The 19,257-nt window shown below is 46.9% G+C and overlaps 1 protein-coding gene across 3 annotated transcripts in view; it reads right to left on the bottom strand.

Annotated features, from left to right (window-relative positions):
- ELMO1 (engulfment and cell motility 1) overlaps positions 1-19,257 on the bottom strand; it is a 372,993-nt gene that overhangs the window by 161,198 nt on the left and 192,538 nt on the right. For all 3 annotated transcript variants that reach the window (XM_054177076.1, XM_054177077.1, XM_054177078.1), the window contains one exon: positions 15,422-15,530. In XM_054177076.1, the coding sequence (XP_054033051.1) occupies positions 15,422-15,530 (109 nt within the window). The remainder of the gene's footprint in view (positions 1-15,421; positions 15,531-19,257) is intronic.

Here is a 19,257-nt window from a genome sequence, read left to right on the forward strand (position 1 = left end):
CAATAGCTGAGGGGTTGGTGACAAGTGGAGGGGGCCAAGCTCTTTTGGGTGGTACACACTAAGACAAGGAGCAATGGATACAAAGTTGAACATAGAAGATTTCACCTCAAAATGAGGAGAAACTTCTTGACAGTGAGGGTGACAGAGCCCTGGAGCAGGCTGCCCAGAGAGGTTGTGGAGTCTCCTTCTCTGGAGACTTCCCAACCCCACCTGGATGTATTCATGTGCAGACTCCTCTGGGTGATGCTGCTCTGGCAGGGGGGTTGGACTGGATGATCTCTGGAGGTCCCTCCCAACCTCTGATGTACTGTGAGACTGCAGAGGGTGACATCAGGCCCTTTGCCCAGCCTTTATAATTGCCTCTAGGACAATGCTTTGTCAAGGCATTTTGGGTATGCTGTTCCCTGCCACACTAACTGAAATCCAGTGCCCAATAAAACCCCCTACTCGTGGTGTGACAGTCCCTGCACGTGGAGATTCCCACTCCATAATGCCTGTACAGCAATATTGGCTTTTTCAGCTCATCTGATGAGAACACAAAAAGTGAAGAGTGGAAGAAATGAGAACACAAAAAGTGAAGAGTGGAAGAAAACAACTGTGGCAAGAATGGAAGAAAATAACTGTACCAGAGCTGCTACAAAACCACTTAAAATTTCATAACTTGGCAGTGACAAGCAAAAAAACACTGAAAAAATATATCCAGTTTCAAAATGAATAAGTATCTGAAAAAAACCACCCTAATCACTTCAAGCTGTCACCTCCCACCCCTGGAATCTGGGGATGGAAGTGAGGGGGAAAGGAGCTGCTGCTGCTGCTGGAGACGCTCTGCTCTTTGTTCACTGTCGGTGAGCAGGGACAGAAATAGCTCGAGCAGTGTGCTGAGATGATGTGCAAACCTGCCCCTCGGAGGGTCAGCTTCCCAGAGCTAAGCCATGCAAAATGCTGCTGCAGCACACTGAGGAGTTTAAAGGATATCCACTCAATGAGATGTTTAAACCCTAAATCTCCAGAAGGTCCCTGAAAACTTCAGCCTGACACATCCGTCATTACCCAGTCCTCCATCTACCTAATTCACAACAACAAATGGACCTGCTCTCATGTCACAGCATACTGGGAGGCATCTTGAAGCTCCATCTCCTGAGATCAAAAGCATCATACTTCTGCTGTTTATTTCTAAGCTCACTCTGTTAGAGGCAGAGAAAGCAATCTCAAAAAACCAGGTGGCAGAACAGGGTCACATGAGAGAAATCCTGGGGGGTTTAAGTTAGTCTTGGGATATCCATTCCTAATTTTCAAGTGGAAAGAGGCTCTCTCTTCCCTTCACTCTCAATTGGGAAGGAGAACAATTTTCACACACAAAAAGTATTTGGAAGTTGCAGAGACTGGAAAAGTTTTCTGTCCTCAACCTGACCAAACAAGACAGAGCTTCAAGGCAAAAAACACCTTTAATGCTCAGCTGTGACTGTAAAAAAAGTACTGCCCCGGGGGAAAAAAACTAAGTAAAGTCAAATAATAAGATCACATTTACAATTCAAATAAGGCAAGGGGGGAGGCAGGGGCAAAGGGGGGAGGCAGGGGCAAAGGGGGGAGGCAGGGGCAAAGGGGGGAGGCAGGGGCAAAGGGGGGAGGCAGGGGCAAAGGGGGGAGGCAGGGGCAAAGGGGGGAGGCAGGGGCAAAGGGGGGAGGCAGGGGCAAAGGGGGGAGGCAGGGGCAAAGGGGGGAGGCAGGGGCAAAGGGGGGAGGCAGGGAGAAAATATCCTCTAACAAATAAAACTCTGTACCCAATAGCCCAAACAAAGTAAAGACACCTCCTCTCCAAGATTTTAGTGGCATTCCTGAAATGCCTTTATCAGTTTCAGGTGTTTGGTCCTTAAGTGCATGGGAAAAGAGGGAAGCTAAGTACAGCCAAATTTCATCTCTCTAACTGACAGGAGCTTTCCAGCACTACCCTTGAAGGCCATCTGATTTGATAATCTATTCACCAGGAGAGGAGATTCACATAGTGTTTTCCAGTGACTTATTAATATGCTAATATTGGGGGGGGGGGGGGGAGGGGGAATAATGGGAGAGGGAACTCAACTGTTCCTAAAGCAGGATGATGTGCTATTTAAAATCACAGGGGGGAGGGAGGGGGGATAAATAATCCAACTGAACCCTCCTCAACCTCAGGTTGAGTTCTAGGCCCACTGCACTGCAAATCCTGAGGATGCAGTAGGTACTCACAAACCCTAAAACCATAGAATCATAGATTGTTGTTGCTGCTGTTGTTGGAAAAGACTTCTAAGATCATCAAGTTCTACAACTAACCTAACACCACCAAGGCCATTGAACCAGGTCTCTGAGTGCCATGATCACAGGTTTCTCCAACACCTCCAGGGATGGAGACTCCACCACCTCCCCTGGGCAGCCTGCTCTAGTCCCTGACCACTCTGGCAGCAAAGAATTTTTTCCTGCTCTCCAACCTAACCTTCCCCTGGCACAATTTCAGGCCATTTTCTCCTCTACATTGTGGTGGTATTAGGGCATAGGCTGGACTTGATGATCACAGAGACCTATTCTGTCTATTTTGATAGCAGAGTCTGCCTTCAGCAGAACTTGCAGTGACACTCCTGTGCTATGGCTCAGCCAAATTTTTTTTGCCTATTTAAGACTGAAGATAATTTTTCCACCTGAGGTATAGACCCTGAAACCTCTTTGACATCTGAGGGGAGGTTTGCCCTCTCCTCTAATATCCCTCAGATGAATAGCAACTGAGCTATTCACTGAGACACTGTGCAGCCTTGGAAAAGGAAAAGCCTCAGCTCCTGAGAGTTCTGCACCACCCTGTGACAAACCTATGCTGAATTCTGTTGTGTTCTGTCCTATTTGGTAGTCAAACAGACTCCTGCTACTGATGGGGATGAATAAATTGCATTTTATGCCAGACAACTGAACATACAAAGGACAAAATGTGTGGTTCTGAGGTGATTTCCTTCATGCTCCATTGGGGTAAATTCGGTGCTTTAATTCTCCTCGAGTGCCTGGAGAGGATCAGAGAACAAACTTGCCTCGTATTTTCACTGTGCCAATACCAACTATGCTTTTCTGCTGAGAAGCTCTAAGCTTAAAAATGAGTAATAGCCACTCAAAGAGCAACCTAACAACCAAAGGAGTTGCTATCCATCAGGGAAAACAAAAGAAGTTATTGCAAACAAGCTTCAGAGTCAACATCACACCAACAATGTCTTTCACATTCCTACGTACACAACCAACCAATTATTTTCTGGGTCTCACTAACCTACTTCAGATGAACAAAGAGTCCAACACTTCTCCTTAGCTCCTTATCAGTTACTTCATACATGCCTCTATGGGGTTTTTTAAGTGTCTGTCATCAAGTGGGTCTTTGATGTGAAGAGACAACAAATCCGGATAGAGCTGATGAATGTTTCAAGCCTTTTGTCAGAGGTTTAAAAGAATATTTAAACTGATGCTCTGTAGTGGTAATAAAGAGAGAAAATGAAGTCACCAGCCAGTTTGGGGGATTATTAGCAAGTAAGTTAGCAAGCTGTGCACTTACAAAATACAAAAGGCCCAGAAAAAATAAGCAGAGAGCTTAGTTCTGATGGAGTGGGGACCTGCAACTGCTGGAGGCCAGGGATCTGTTAATACACAGCTGTAAGAAAAAATAATGTCTGTGCACAAAGTGAAGAGGGGAAAACAGTATCTGTAACTGGAGCTATCAAGTTTTCCTTTAAAAGCACCTGGAAAGGTCCAGGATTGCCAAAGGGGCATAGGACAGAAAAATGTGTGTAGGGGCAGCTAACAACTCTTCTGCCAGAAAGAATTTACATATCTCTGAACATTCTTCACAGTTTGCCTGCTGCTTCCTTCTCCAAGGTAGGCACCACTGGAATCACAGAGTCAGACAGGTCTGAAATGATCCACTGACACCAGCTAGTGCACTGATTAACCTAACACCACCAAGGCCACCACTAAATCATATCTCTAAGCACCATCTCTCTGCACCTGGGCCAGAACGATCCTCACTATCAATACAGACTGGGTATTAGAAAGCAGCCCTGTGGAGAAGGACTTGGGGGTGCTGATGGATGAGCAGCTGGACATGAGCAGGCAGTGTGAGCTTGCAGCACAGAAGGCAAATCACACCCTGGGCTGCAGCACAAGATGCACTGCCAGCAGATCCAGAGAGGTGATTCTGCTACTTTGCTCTGCTCTGGTGAGACCTCAACTGCAGTACTGTGTGCAGGTCTGGAGCCCTCAATACAGGAAGGACATGGACCTGATGGAGAGGGTCCAGAGGAAAATGATCAGGGGGTTGGAGCAGCTCTGCTACCAAGGACAGGCTGAGGGAGCTGGGGGTGTTCAGCCTGGAGAAGAGAAAGCTCCAGAGAGACCTAATAGCAGCCTGCCAGTACTTGAAGGGGACTACAAGAGAGCGACTGTTTGCAAAGGCCTGCAGGGACAGGACTGGGGCGATGGCTTCAAAGTAGAGAAGAGTAGATTTAGATTGGATATCAGGAAGAAGTTCTTCAGTATGAGGGAGGTGGAACACTGGAACAGGTAGTCCAGGGAGGTAGTTGAGGCCCCATCCCTGAAGATATTCAAGGTGAGGCTGGACAGGGCTCTGTGCAACCTGATCTAGTTGGGGATGTGCCTGCTGACTGCAGGGGGGTTGGACTGGACTTTGGAGGTCCCTGCCAGCCTGAACCATTCGATGATCCTCGAGGTCTCTTCCAACCAACCTTGGTGATACTGCGATGATATCTCTGTCTTTTCAATACCTCCAGGGTACTGAGCCAACCACTTCCCTGGGCAGCCTGTTCCAACATCTGAGAGTGCAAAAGGGACACTTCCTGTTTGATTTTTCAGGGTTCACTTACATCTTGTTGGCCAACTAACAGCATGCTGTGGAAGCCACTGAATGAAGAGCTAACCAAGTCCTCCCAAGCTCAGAAGGCAGGCAGAGCTTTCAACATGGAAGAGATTTTGGAGGTTTTACTTCATTCAGGCTTCTTCCTGCAGTAGTGATCCAAAATCTTTTACCCTATGGCAATTTATCCCTGTGGCAATAATCCAAACTATTTTAGCAGTTCGTGTTTACTGTCACATCTGCCCAGGATTCAGTTTACTACATCACCCATTACAGACTATAAAAAAAACCCCCAAACCATAATTTACAAATCCTAGAACCCAGAGTAAAAGAAGTCACAGCTGTTGTTCTACCACATCACTGAACCTGTCAAAGCCATAGCTTCCAGTAATCACAGGAAATCAACATCAAGATGTATTCACTTTTTCCCCTCCTCTCATTCTTCAGCTCTCAGTTCTGCTGGTTCCCCAGTTCAGCATCCCCACAGCCTCCACCTCACTCCCAGTTGGAATTACCAGCTTTGAACATCCAGGTCTTGGTTCTTACCATCCCTTTCTTGATGAGATGAAAGAGCTCTTCATGTTTAATGAAGTTCTCTCTTTGTTGTCTTTTAGTTATATTAATGAACTTCTAAAAACAATTCCTTACATCCCTATCTCTTTCTTCTTTTTCTACCCTGAAGAGGTTTTCAAGCTCCCACACTACCCCATGCTTTCAATAATTATTAACAATACTGAAAGCAGAGTAGTTTGAAAGAAGCTAAGAAGCCTGCACCCAGGACACAGTAAGGTGAAGCACTTCACACATATAAAACAAGTTCTGATGCGTGCTCCAAAGACAGCAAAGAGCAGACATAAGGCTGTGGACCACAGGAAAAGAATCACAGAATCAATAAGATTGGAAAAGACCTGAGAGATCATCAAGTCCAATCTGTCACCCAACACCTCCTGACAACTCAACCATGGCTCCAAGTACCATATCCAATCCTTTTCTGAACACCTCCAGTGATGGGGACTCCACCACCTCCCTGGGCAGCACATTCCAATGGCCAATCTCTCTTGCTGAGAAGAACTGTCTCCTCACCTCCAGCCTAAACTTGCTCCTGCACAGCTTGAGACTGTGTCCTCTTGACCTGGGGCTGGTTGGCTGGGAGAAGAGACCAACCCCCACCTGGCTACAACCTCCCTTCAGGTAGTTGTAGAGGTCTCCCCTGAGCCTCCTCTTCTCCAGGCAAAAGGACACAAGAGGACACTAGAGAGATGAGGGTGTCTAGGTAACTGACACCACCACTGTACCAACTTGGAAGCCATGTGTAGAAATTAACATTCCAAAGTCTCACTGTCACTCAGAGCTAAAAATAAAAGATCTTGCTCAAAAGGCATTTGCAGCTCTGTTGCTCATATCCTCTTAGATTACATTTTGTAGAGATGTTACAGTTCACCACAGTCAAGAAGAGAGTGACTTTTTTAGAGCAAGAAGAAGTTAACTGCAAAGAAATCAGTATGCCCCCAGAAAAAAGAAAGTCTTCTTCTGTCTCTCCTGCAGGACTGTGTCAGCAGCCAGGAAGAGGAGAACTGAATAAAATAAGATCCTGCTATCAGAAAAAGCCCCAAAAGCACAGTTCACAGAATCACAGAAATATTGAGGCTGGGAAGGATCCTCAGCATCACCAAGTCCAACCCAGAACCCTACTCTGCAAAGCTCACCCTTAAACCAGAGCCCCAAGCACCACATCCAAACCACCTCAAAACACATCCAGGCTTGGGGACTCCACCACCTCCCTGAGCAGCTCATTCCAATCCCTGACCACTCTTGCCATGATTATTTTTTTCCTCATCTCCAGACTAAACCTGCCCAGTTGCAGCTTGAGGCCATTGCCTCTTGTTCTATCACTACCTGGGAGAACACTGGAGGTGTTTAAAAAGAGCCTGGATGAGGCACTTGGTGCCATGGTTGAGTTGGTTAGATGGTGTTGGGTGACAGGTTGGACTCAATGATCTCTGAGGTCTTTTCCAACCTAGTTAATTCTATTCTAGTGTAAGAGACCAGCACCAACCTCTCCACAACCTCCTTTCAGGTAGCTGTAGACAGCAATGAGGTCTCCCCTCAGCTTCCTCTTTTTCAAACTGAACAGCCCCAGCTGCTTTTAGCTGTGTTCTTTCAATCCATTCAGCAAGTTGCTGGCTTGTCACTAAGAAGGGCAGGCATGCTTAATGCCCCTGGAGTCAGGAATGGCTAATTTACTAGTAATGTTTCCAAAGGAACCCTTAAAACTCAAATCAATATGGATTATTTCAGACTATTTTTTCTCCTTTATTGTTACTCAAATTGTTTTCAAATGCTGCTCATCTTCTAAGCCTTCCCTCAAGATCAGCTCAGTTTTTGCTGTGACTGGGAGTTATTTAATGATGGTTTGGGTGAGAGGATAAAAAGGTGGATATGCAATAAAGAGTGAAGGGAAAAACTGAGACAAAAATGGTTGGAATTTCTTTTCAATGATTATATTCTAAAGCCAGGATGAAAATTCAGGGTGAAGCAGAAAATTGCTACCTTTAACTTCCTAGCAAATATTTCCTGACTCATACAATGCTTCAGTCTCCAGAAAATGAAACTGGGAGAGGTGTGAGAGCAGTAACAATTCCCTGATCTAATTTTATTTACTATTTCTGAGGCTTTACACTATTTAAATTTAAGAGGAGGGGGTTTGGGGAGGGGGGAAGGAAAAGGAGGGTGAAAAGGCAATTGGCTTTCAAGCAAGGGGGAAAAAAGGTTGAAATATGACATTTGCTGTAGCGAAAGGAAAACCAAACCAGGCAAGCCCTCAGGTCTGGAAGGCTGCAGAGACCAACATGCTTTCAGGGACAGAACAGACACAAACCACAGTGCATGCTTTGGATTGTGCAATGCAGAGGAAAAATTGTGCAAAGATGAGAAAGTGCTTCCTGACCTTGCAGCAATCAGCTTGCTCCTCCAAGCATGAGATTTGCTTGCCTTCATCTCAGCATACACAACCATCAGCACCATTGTATCCCTCCTAAAGCCTAACATGTCCTGTTTGATAAAGGGACAATGAAGTGAGAGTTTCCAGACCATTTCAGGTCTGCAACCTGAGCAATAATTGCAAGGAGGAATCGGTAGCAAGAACATGCACAAAGAGTAGCAAGGGTGTTACAATACATCAGCATTTAGAGCTCCTTCTTCAAGGAGAAAATAATAAGCAGATAACTTCATCAAGTCTAGCAAAACCCCACGAGGATTCAGTTCCCCACGACAGAAAAGCAAGAGGAGGCAGTGAAGAAGTTGTTTATCTGACAGAAGCTTTAGGACAATCTGTGTATGTGACACAGCCTATACCCCTGTGGTCTGTCACAAAGCCTGAGCACAGAGCGCTGCAGCAAGTCCCTAAACACCATCCATCAAAACAATCAAATCTGAACCCTGGCAGTTTAACATCTGTGCTCTACTCAAAAATACACTGAAAAACACTTGAGGTTTGACATGCCTTCACTCCAGAATAACTTCAGGCATACAATGGTACTGCCTTACAAAGGCCTTTGGACTGCTGCTCCCTCGGTGCTGCCTTTTCTCAGCGCCCTCAGCATTAATTTATCATTCCTCTACCAGCTACAGGCTCCTTCACCAGCTTCAGCACTAAACAATTCCAAATGAATCTGCATGGAAATAAGGCAACAATAAGCCTGGGAAGCTGTACCAGCTGTGCATAGATCAAGCAGCACAGTCAAGTACTGCTATCCACCAGGAATGAGAGGTGGAAGGGATTTGAGGGTAGAACACCTGAGCAGAGGCACAAAGGCACTGCAGGCACAGATCAAAGAGGATTGGGGCTAATTATGCAAAATACTGAGCTCACTTCTCAGTTAAGACAAATACCAGGTGTTAATGAGTTACAGCTCTCCCATTAAAGTCACCAACTCCAGTTCTGGAAGGTCTTTTGCATCTTGTTTTCCATTTTTATATTTATTGGCAATAGGTTTTGCAAAGCCAAGAGTCTGTTCATGGATATTCCTCCTTCTCTCAAGATACAGAATTAACCAGGTTGGAAAAGACCTTCAAGATCATCAAGTCCAACCTACTACCCCACACCATCTAATCAACTAAACCATGGCACCAAGGCCATCCTCCAGGCTTTTCTTAAACACCTCCAGGGACAGTGACTCCACCACCTCCCTGGGCAGCACATTCCAATGGCCAGTCTCTCTTGCTGGGAAGAACTTCTTTCTAAGATCAAGCCTAAACTTTCCCATACACAGCTTGAGACTGTGTCCTCTTGTTCTGATGCTGCTTGCCTGGGAGAAGAGACCAACCCCAACCCCCACCTGGCTACAACCTCCCTTCAGGGAGTTGTGGAGAGCAAGAAGGTCTCCCCTGAGCCTCCTCTTCTCCAGGCTAAGCAACCCCAGCTCCCTCAGCCTCTCCTCACAGGGCTGTGCTCCAGACCTCTCCCCAGCTTTGTTGCCCTTCTCTGGACACCTTCCAGCATCTCAACATCTTTCCTAAACTGAGGAGCCCAGAACTGGACACAGGACTCAAGGTGTGGCCTAATCAGTGCTGAGCACAGGGCAGAATGACTTCCCTGCTCCTGCTGGCCACACTGTTCCTGAAGCAGGCCAGGATGCTATTGGCCTTCTTGGCCACCTGGGCACACTGCAGGCTCATGTTCAGCTGCTGTCAACCAGTCCCTCCAGGTCCCTCTCTGCCTGGCTGCTCTCCAGCCACTCTGACCCCAGCCTGTAGCTCTGCATGGGGTTGCTGTGGCCAATGTGCAGAACCCGGCACATGGATGTGTTCAATCTCATGCCCTTGGACTCTGCCCATCTGTACTGAAACTTGCAAGAAGGAAGAGGTAAGATGGAGGTTACCTTAGCTTTTAGAGTTACTAAGGGGGAACTATGAATGGCCTGATCTTCTCTGATCTTTGTACACTTGTTGGTGTAGCAGGAGTGTCAAAGTGTCCTGTAGGGGAAAGAGGACTGACCACTGGGTAGCAGTGTTACTGTCCAATATCAGCTCCAACATACAGAAGGTAAGGAGAAAATCATCTTCTTAGCCAAGACATACACAGATTATAGATATTGCCCATTACTGGAGGAATTGATCAGAATTGCCATAACCTTTGCCAGGGTGAGTGCCTTGGCAAGTTCTCATAAAGACACTCTCTTCAATGTCTTTAAAAGCAACAGTAGCACAGGAATAGAAGATTTATAGTCAAATATTCCACTCTTTCCCAAGTCAGAGATTTCACTGAGGATGCTTATGGACACGTTTCATTCTGACTTCCATGTTACTTAAACACTACACCAACCTTTCTCTTAAGTTTTAGTTCCTCCACTCTACAAGTCCACCTCTGTAAAGCATTTACCATATGTTCAACTCACAGCTTGCACTTGAGCTTTCTTTACTTACACAAGATTTCAACATATGTGCAAATGCTTTCCTGAGGAGGATTTTCCAAGTCATGAACAATTTGCAACCCCAGCCAAAGAATCACAAAGTCCAGTCCAGGCATTTGGGGAAATAGAAAAGCAGAAGAGGTGGCATAATCTTTTAACACTTTGTTGGGAGCTCTTGCTGGGCTGGATGCACACTTGAAAAGGACCAAAATGAAATGGAAAAACATCTTCTTGTTGCCTGAAGTATTTAATAGAGTGGAGCAAGGGGAATATAATCAGCATGAAAGTGTTCTTCATAAATAATGGACAGCCCAGCAGCTTTCATCTACTCTGCAGTTTCTCAGAAAGTTTCAACTGCTAGAATATTTCATGAGGAAAAGGTCATTTATTGTGGCTTTTTGCATCACACAGTTCAGAAAGTGTTAGATAAGTGTCTATGTTCCAATACAACAACAAGGAATTCCAAACAAACGGGGTACTGGTTGATAGTAGGCTGAACATGAGCCAGCAGTGTGCCCAGGTGGCCAAGAAGGCCAATGGCATCCTGGCCTGCACCAGGAATAGTGTGGCCAGCAGGAGCAGGGAAGTCATTGTGCCCTGTGCTCAGCACTGGTGAGGCCACACCTTGAGTCCTGTGCCCAGTTCTGGGCCCTCAGTTTAGGAAAGATGTTGAGATGCTGGAAGGTGTCCAGAGAAGGGCAACAAGGCTGGGGAGGGGTCTGGAGCACAGCCCTGGGAGGAGAGGCTGAGGGAGCTGGGGTTGCTTAGCCTGGAGAAGAGGAGGCTCAGAGGAGACCTTCTTGCTCTCCACAACTCCCTGAAGGGAGGTTGTAGCCAGGTGGGGGGTAGCCTCTTCTCCCAGGCAAGCAGCACCAGAACAAGAGGACACAGTCTCAAGCTGTGTATGGGAAAGTTTAGGCTTGATCTTAGAAAGAAGTTCTTCCCAGCAAGAGAGATTGGCCATTGGAATGGGCTGCCCAGGGAGGTGGTAGGGTTGACATCCCTGGAGGTGTTTAAGAAAAGCCTGGATGAGGTCCTTGGTGCCATGGTCTGGTGGATTAGATAGGGTTGGGTGATCAGTTGGACTTGGTGGTCTTGGAAATCTCTTCCAACCTGGTTGATTTTGTGATACACAGCTTTTGAAACCCCTGCCATACAAACTACCAGGGACTCCTTTGCCCTAAGCTGTATCTACTGGTTTTTAAGCTGCCCAATCCTATTCAACACCACAGGATTTAGATTCAAGTGAAGAAATAAACCCAAAGGCAAATTTTCCTAAGATGCCAAGTTCTAGCTTGCACCTCTCAACAAAAATATACTGCTCAGCAGTGGTCATTTAAGATGCACACCTGTGACAGCCATTCCCAAGAAATCTCTTCTCTGTACGTTATTCCAAAGCTGTTCTTTACTACAGCTGTTTAAAATGACAATCAAAGAGTTCCACATAAACAAAGCCAGTAAGGAAGCACACTGGTGAACAGGTGAATCATCAACCTGAGTTACAGGCAACCTTAGTTCTGTCCCCCATGGATAGAAGGCTATGATGCAACCTCGTTGCTGCATCCAGGGCCAGATGCTCTGTGAATGAAGATGACCATGACTCTACAGAAGCTGCCTGTGTTGTATCTGGTCTCTATCAACAGAATCATACAATCAATAAGGTTGGAAAAGACCTCAGAGAACATCAAGTCCAATCTATTACCCAACACCTCCTGACAACTAAGCCATGGCTCCAAGTGCCACACCCAATCCCCTCTCGAACACCTCCAGGGATGGGGACTCCACCACCTCCCTGGGCAGCACATCCCAATGGCCAATCACTCTTGCTGGGAAGAACTTTCTCCTCACCTCCAGCCCAAATCTCCCCTGGCACAGCTTGAGACTGTGTCCTCTTGTTCTGGTGCTGGTTGCCTGGGAGAGGAGACCAACCCCCACCTGGCTGCAGCCTCCCTTCAGGTAGTTGTAGAGAGCAAGAAGGTCTCCCCTGAGCCTCCCCTTCTCCAGGCTAAGCAACCCCAGCTCCCTCAGCCTCTCCTCACAGGGCTGTGCTCCAGACCCCTCCCCAGCTTTGCTGCCCTTCTCTGGACACCTTCCAGCATCTCAACATCTTTCCTAAATTGAGAAGCCCAGAACTGGACACAGGACTCAAGGTGTGGCCTAACCAGTGCTGAGTCCAGGGCAGAATGACCTCCCTGCTCCTGCTGGCCACACTGTTCCTGATGCAGGCCAGGATGCCGTTGGCCTTCCTGGCCACCTGGGCACACTGCAGGCTCATGTTCAGCCTACTGTCAATCAGCACCCCCAGGTCCCTCTCTGCCTGGCTGCTCTACAGCCACTCTGACCCCAGCCTGTAGCTCTGCATGGGGTTGTTATTATCCCAGCACCAGTGCATTCAACAAATCCAAGTGCCAGGAGCTGCACTTTGGCCACAGCAACCCCATGCAGAGCTACAGGCTGGAGACAGAGTGGCTGGAGAGCAGCCAGGCAGAGAGGGACCTGGGGGTGCTGATTGACAGCTGCATAAACTTCACATGCCTCTGAAAGAACACTGCAGGAGCCTGGTGCAAACTAGCACTCTGAGCATCCCAGTGACTTGCAGCTTCAGTAACACCAGAGGAAGCAGCTTCAGAACTTTAACAGGTAACATCCTTTCAGGCAGAGCTATCCTTAGGGAGTTCTTGCTTAGAGTTTTTCTTGTTAACCACAGAATCACACAGAATCACACAATTATTGAGGCTGGAAAAGATCTCAGAGATCATCAATCCCACACTTTCAAACCAACAAGCTATTCTATTGGGTCTCTACCCAGCACCCAAGACCCAACCCCAGTTGCTCAGCTGTTTAATTACAGACATAGAGAATGCACTCCTTACTAAATCTGATTTACTTTGGATGGCATTCAAAAGGAAAGATTCTATCTTTGATCTGGGTCTGTCAAATGCTGACTGCCCAGTGGAAGCTGCAAGCAATGCTCAGGCTTTTCCCTGGTCCACTGCACAGAGACAGATTATTTTCATAGAATCATAGAATTGTCAGGGTTGGAAGGGACCTCAAGGATCAGCCAGTTCCAACCCCGCTGCCATGGCCAGGGACACCTCACACTACAGCAGCTTGCTCACAGCCACAGCCAGCCTGGCTGCAAAAACCTCCAGGGATGAGGCTGCCACCACCTCCCTGGGCAACCTGTGCCAGTCTCTCACCACCCTCATGGGGAACAACTTCTTCCTAACGTCCAATCTCAATCTACCCATTTCTAGTTTTGTTCCATCCCCCCCAGTCCTATCACTCCCTGACACCCTCAAAAGTCCCTCCCCAGCTTTCTTGGAGCCCCCTTCAGATCCTGGAAAGCCACAATTAGGTCTCCTCAGAGCCTTCTCTTCTCCAGACTGAACAACCCCAACTCTCTCAGTCTGTTCTCATAGGAGAGGAGCTCCAGCCCTCTGCTCATCCTCGTGGCCCTTTTCCTTTGGTTAATAAATTCTTTTACATTCTATTTAAAAGCTTCAGATGTATTAACAGCCAAATCATACTTGTCAAACAGAGCTTTTGATGTCTGTGGCAGAGCTGGCAGGAGCAAGAAATGATAATACCTATAGGCTTTCTTGCTGCCTTTTGCATCGCTCTCCTCACATTTCACGGACTTCAGTGCAAATGCAAAAGAAAACCTTTATGGGGGGGTGGAAAATAATAATCAAAAGGCAGAAAATGCCTCTGAAAGAAAGAAAAGCATCTCAGTTGTGCCCCCTGCTTGTGCAACATGAAAATGAAGCTCCTGGCAGCGCTTGCCAAAAGGGGCTGCAGCTGGATCCAAACCCGTTATTGCTGGTTAACTGAAGTTTATGCATTAATAGAGTTAAACACCAACAGGCTAGAGTAATGAAGACACAGACTTGCTCTGCTGTTTGATGGTATACAACCATTTGTCAAGGGACTGTAATCAAAGCCAAAGACAGCTTGTTTACTCTGTACTGAAATACAATATTCCATATCACACTGTGAGAGGCAATGATACCTGTATCAGCTGGTATTTAGACAGAGCTTCAGATCCCTAACAGCAAATGGGATGAGTCAGTTTTGATGAGCAATCTCACAAAGCACAACTTCAATACTCACATAACCCACCTATGGACAAGCTTCTGCAATGCTTAGCCCATGAAGTGCAGCCCTGTGGAGAAGGACCTGGGAGTCCTGGTGGGCAGCAAGATCTGCATGGGACAGCAATGTGCCCTGGGGGCCAAGAAGGCCAATGGGATCCTGGGATGCATTCAGAGGAGAGTGTCCAGCAGAGCCAGGGAGGTTCTTCTCCCCTCTACTCTGCCCTGGTGAGGCTCCACCTGGCATATTGCATCCAGTTCTGGGCTCCCCAGTTCAACAGGGACAGGGATCTGCTGGAAGGAGTCAAAGGAAGGGCTACAAGGATGCTGAAGGGACTGCAGCACTGCCTGGGGAGGAGAGGCTGAGAGATGTGGGGCTGTTTAGTCTGGAGAAGACTGAGAGGGGATCCAACCAATGTCTGTCAATATCTGAGGGCTGGGGGTCAGGAAGGGACAGGGACAGACTCTCCTCACTTGTGCCCTGGGACAGGACAAGGGGCAATGGATGTAAACTGCAGCAAAGGAGGTTCCACCTCAACATGAGGAGGAGCTTCTTCACTGTGAGGGTCACAGAGCACTGGAGCAGGCTGCCCAGAGATGTTGTGGAGTCTCCTTCTCTGGAGACTTTCAAGCTCTGTCTGGATGTGTTCCTGTGTGACCTGTGCTGGATTCTCTGGTCCTGCTCTGGCAGGCAGGGTGGACTAGAAGATCTCCAGAAGTCCCTTTCCAACCCCTACCATCCTGTGATCCTGTGAAATGCCCTACATCAGATCACTCAATTGCAAATGAATGGATCCCTCTACAAATGATGCAAATGCCCTGCTTCACAGGGAAGAAATTGAAAGACCCAGAGCTCATTTCCCCTGCTTAGCCCTCACCCCTGGTATTCCCCAAAACTAGTAAGAGATTCAGAAAAAGAGACATCATCACTTTGAGTGCACACAACCATACTGAGAAAGGATTCCTGGAAAGAAAGTTTTGCATTGAAGTAAAGTTTTGGTATTGCTGAACTCCCTGCATGAGGTCAAAGAAAGAGTTGCACTTACGGAGCTCTCCGACTTTCAGTATTTCACACAGCATCTTCGTCAGCTCGATGCTGCTCCGACCGAAGGGGCACTCGTGCTTGTCTTCTCGGCTGCTGTTCTCCAGGACAATCTGAAGGAGGAAATAAAATGAAAAATCATCAGTTGGAAGAAGCCATGACTTGAAGCACTGTCCTCCACACACTACATTTATATCATTGGGTCCAGTTCTGGAACCCTCAATTTAAGAAGGACGTTGAGACACTTGAACGTGTCCAGAGAAGGGCAACGAGGCTGGGGAGAGGCCTTGAGCACAGCCCTGTGAGGAGAGGCTGAGGGAGCTGGGGTTGCTTAGCCTGGAGGAGAGTAGGCTCAGGGCAGACCTTCTTGCTCTCTACAACTCCCTGAAGGGAGGTTGTAGCCAGCTGGGGGTTGGTCTCTTCTCCCAGGCAAGCAGCACCAGAACAAGAGGACACAGTCTCAAGCTGTGCCAGGGGAGGATTAGGCTGGAGGTGAGGAGAAAGTCCTTCCCAGAAAGAGAGCTTGGCCATGGGAACATGGTGCCCAGGGAGGTGGTGGAGTCACTGTCCCAGGAGGTGTTCAAAAAAGGACTGGATGTGGCACTTGAAGCCATGGTTTAGTTGTCATGAGGTGTAGGGTGCTAGGTTGGACTTGGTGATCTTTGAGGTCTTTTCCAACCTTATTCATTCTATGATCTCCTCTGCTGAATCTAGGACACTGTATGTGGAGGCTCTGTTTTCATAAACCTTTTAGCCTTCTCCACACTTCAATGACCACTCTCTGTAGCAGTCAGCAACAGAGAAGCTGTGCTGCTCCACGACCAAGAGGGAAACTTTGCCATTCCTATGCAACACTGATGCTCTGGCACCATCCCTGGCCTGGGCAAACTGCAGCAGAAGCTAAAAAGAAAGAAGTGGGGGATTTCTATTTCAAATTGCCAGCTAAAGGAAATGATATTGGACGTGGCACTTGGAGCCATGGTTTAGTAGTCATGAGGTGCTGGGTGACAAGTTGGACTTGATGACCTTTGAGGTCTTTTCCAACCTTATTGATTCTGTGATATTTAATGATTTCTAGACATGAACACATCTAGGAGGAGCTATTTTAAAACAACAACAACAAAATACCCCAAACAAACAAACAAAACCCCCAAAACTGGGGTGGGGACAGAAATTGTATAGCTGGATTCAGGCTACAAAATCAGCCCAAGTGTCAAAAAAATCAAGTTGAAGTCCATGAAGGACAAAATTGTGGCATTTTCTCTATCATGGAAGAAATTCATGCCCACAAGCAAAACATTTCAGGGAACTATCACTCTTGCACATCAGGACTACAGCTCGTGGGAAGTCTTTGTATCCTCTGCTGAGTGAATGAATGGGAGGAAAGAATTCCTTGCACTTTTTTACCTCCTCCCATATCAGATAGAGTTTGGGTGGTTTTGGGGGAGATTTCACTGTAGATGGGGAAAAAAAAGGAGTTAAGAACAGGGTTCACTGAAACTGTGAGGCTGGAAAGAAAGTAAAATAGGGACTGGAACAGAAAAAGGAAAGCAGCTTAGAAAGCCATTAGGGATAGGTTAAAGATATTAGTTAACAATGTCTCTGCTCACTGCAGGGGGACTGGGCTGGAGGACATTTGAGGATCCTTTCCAGCCTAATCTATTCTATGATCATTTGATCCCTATGAATTTTTACTGGGCTTTTCCAACAGGACAGTGTCAGCCTCATGTTCATAGAATCATAGGATCAATAAGGTTAGAAAAGACCTCAGAGATCATCAAGTCCAACCTATCACCCAACACCTCACAACCACTAAACCATGGCTCCAAGTGCCACATCCAATCCCCTCTCCTCCAGGGAGTGTCCCCTCACCTCCAGGGACGGTGACTCCACCACCTCCCTGGGCAGCACATTCCAATGGCCAATCTCTCTTGCTGGGAAGAATTTCTTCCTCACATCCAGTCTAAACGTCCCCTGGCACAGCTTGAGACTTTGTCCTCTTGTTCTGGTGCTGATTGCCTGGGAGAAGAGACCAAGCCCCACCTGGCTACATCCTCCCTTCAGGTAGTTGTAGAGAGCAAGAAGGTCTCCCCTGAGCCTCCTCTTTTCCCTGAGCCAAGAAGAATTACTTTTCTTTCTAAACCTTTGGGGTCAAATGACATCCAACTATGTCACAGCTGGATAACAGCTGTCCAAATCAAAGAAACTCCCCTGCAAGCTTTGTTTTACATTGCTGCAGCCACTGTTCAAGGAACACAGGAATATGACTTTGCATTCTGGATGAGTCATCCTGCTTCAGTCTCTTTCATGGAGGAGAGTGCTACATTTGCATGGCCAAGTGCAGAAGCAATGATAAGAGTAGCACAAAGCAATGTAAAGCTGTGCCTCAACACCTCCCTGAGATCATTTCTCTTGTTTTATTATTATGCTTTATCCCTCACATAATAAAGCATAAGATCTGCATAGTGGAGCAGGGGGCTGCTTTGACACAGATTTAGATACAGCAGAGAAACAGTGGTAATAAAAATCAATGGAGAGGCAAAATGGAAGGGGAAGGGGGAGGGGAAGGGAAGGGAAGCACTCAAGTCAACATTCCTGCTGGCTTCTGGCAAATGCATTTTGTGGAGGTTCACATTAACTCCACATATTAACATTTCATGGGCACGTAAATATTTAATGGTGACACTATCTAGGCACATAATGCAAGGCAGAATTACAGCAATCAATAAGAATGCCAGAGAAATAGTTAAGGCACTGTGTGTTGCTACACAGCAAATTAAATGGCAATTTGAGTAATCAATATGTAAAGCAGCCTTGAAACGATTCTCAGGCACGGCCACTGCCAACTGCTGTGCAAAAGCAGGCAGAGCTGACAGGTTACATTTCTGGAAGGGAGGAAGATTGAGAGCCCCCTACTCCATCTAAATATCTGCAGGCAAATTTGACAGACACAGATCCCCTGTAAAAGCAGAGAGAAAAAGAAGAGAGCCCTATAAATACCCAAGGAGAAATCACTCCTGGTCCTGGCAATGGATTTACAAGGCTCATTATTGTATTTGTAATACTCATTCCTGGACTGTGCGACTCACATCCTGCTCCAAAGTAAGATGCTATAAATACAGCTGATCAGGGCATGATTTTAATGTTATTGCCTTTATCACTCTGGTTATGGAGGAGAAATAAGCAGGGAATGGATGTGTTTACTTCATAAACTGGTGCAAACAAGAGCAGGGGAAGAAACATCACACAACAGCTCCAGCCTGAAAATACTCCTGTGTGTCTACAGAGCACATTGCTGGCTGGATTCACGTTTCTATCACAACAGTTATTTTAACCAAGGAGAGGAAAGCAGCAAGGAAGTCCTGAAGCCCACACAGCCTTCATTCAATTGGAGGTCTATCATTAATGGTCATGAAGTGGCTGCATTCCACCATCCCCTCCTTCCTTCCCCTCAGAAATCCACAGTGAGGTGCAGATCTGCAAGATATTTCACAGCTGGTGGACAAATTTGGCTTGCTGGAAACAAATATTCAAAGGCAGAAACCAGGGACAGAACTCTTGGCACCACAGGATCATTTAGGTTGGAAAAGATCCTTAAGGTCATTGAGTCCAACCATTCACCTAACACTACCAAGTCCTCCTCCAAGCCTCATCCCTCAGCATCACATCTACACATCTTTCAAGCACCTCCAGGGATGGTGACTCCACCACTTCCCTGGATGGCCTGTTCCAGGGCTTGACAAACCTTTTTGTGGAAGATTTTTTCTCCCCTAAAGTCCAAACTAAGCATCCCATGGTGCAAAACTTGAAGCTGCTTCCTCTTGCCCCGTTGCTTGTTAC

Source organism: Dryobates pubescens, chromosome 38 (genome assembly GCF_014839835.1).
Source record: "Dryobates pubescens isolate bDryPub1 chromosome 38, bDryPub1.pri, whole genome shotgun sequence".
NCBI lineage: Eukaryota > Metazoa > Chordata > Aves > Piciformes > Picidae > Dryobates > Dryobates pubescens.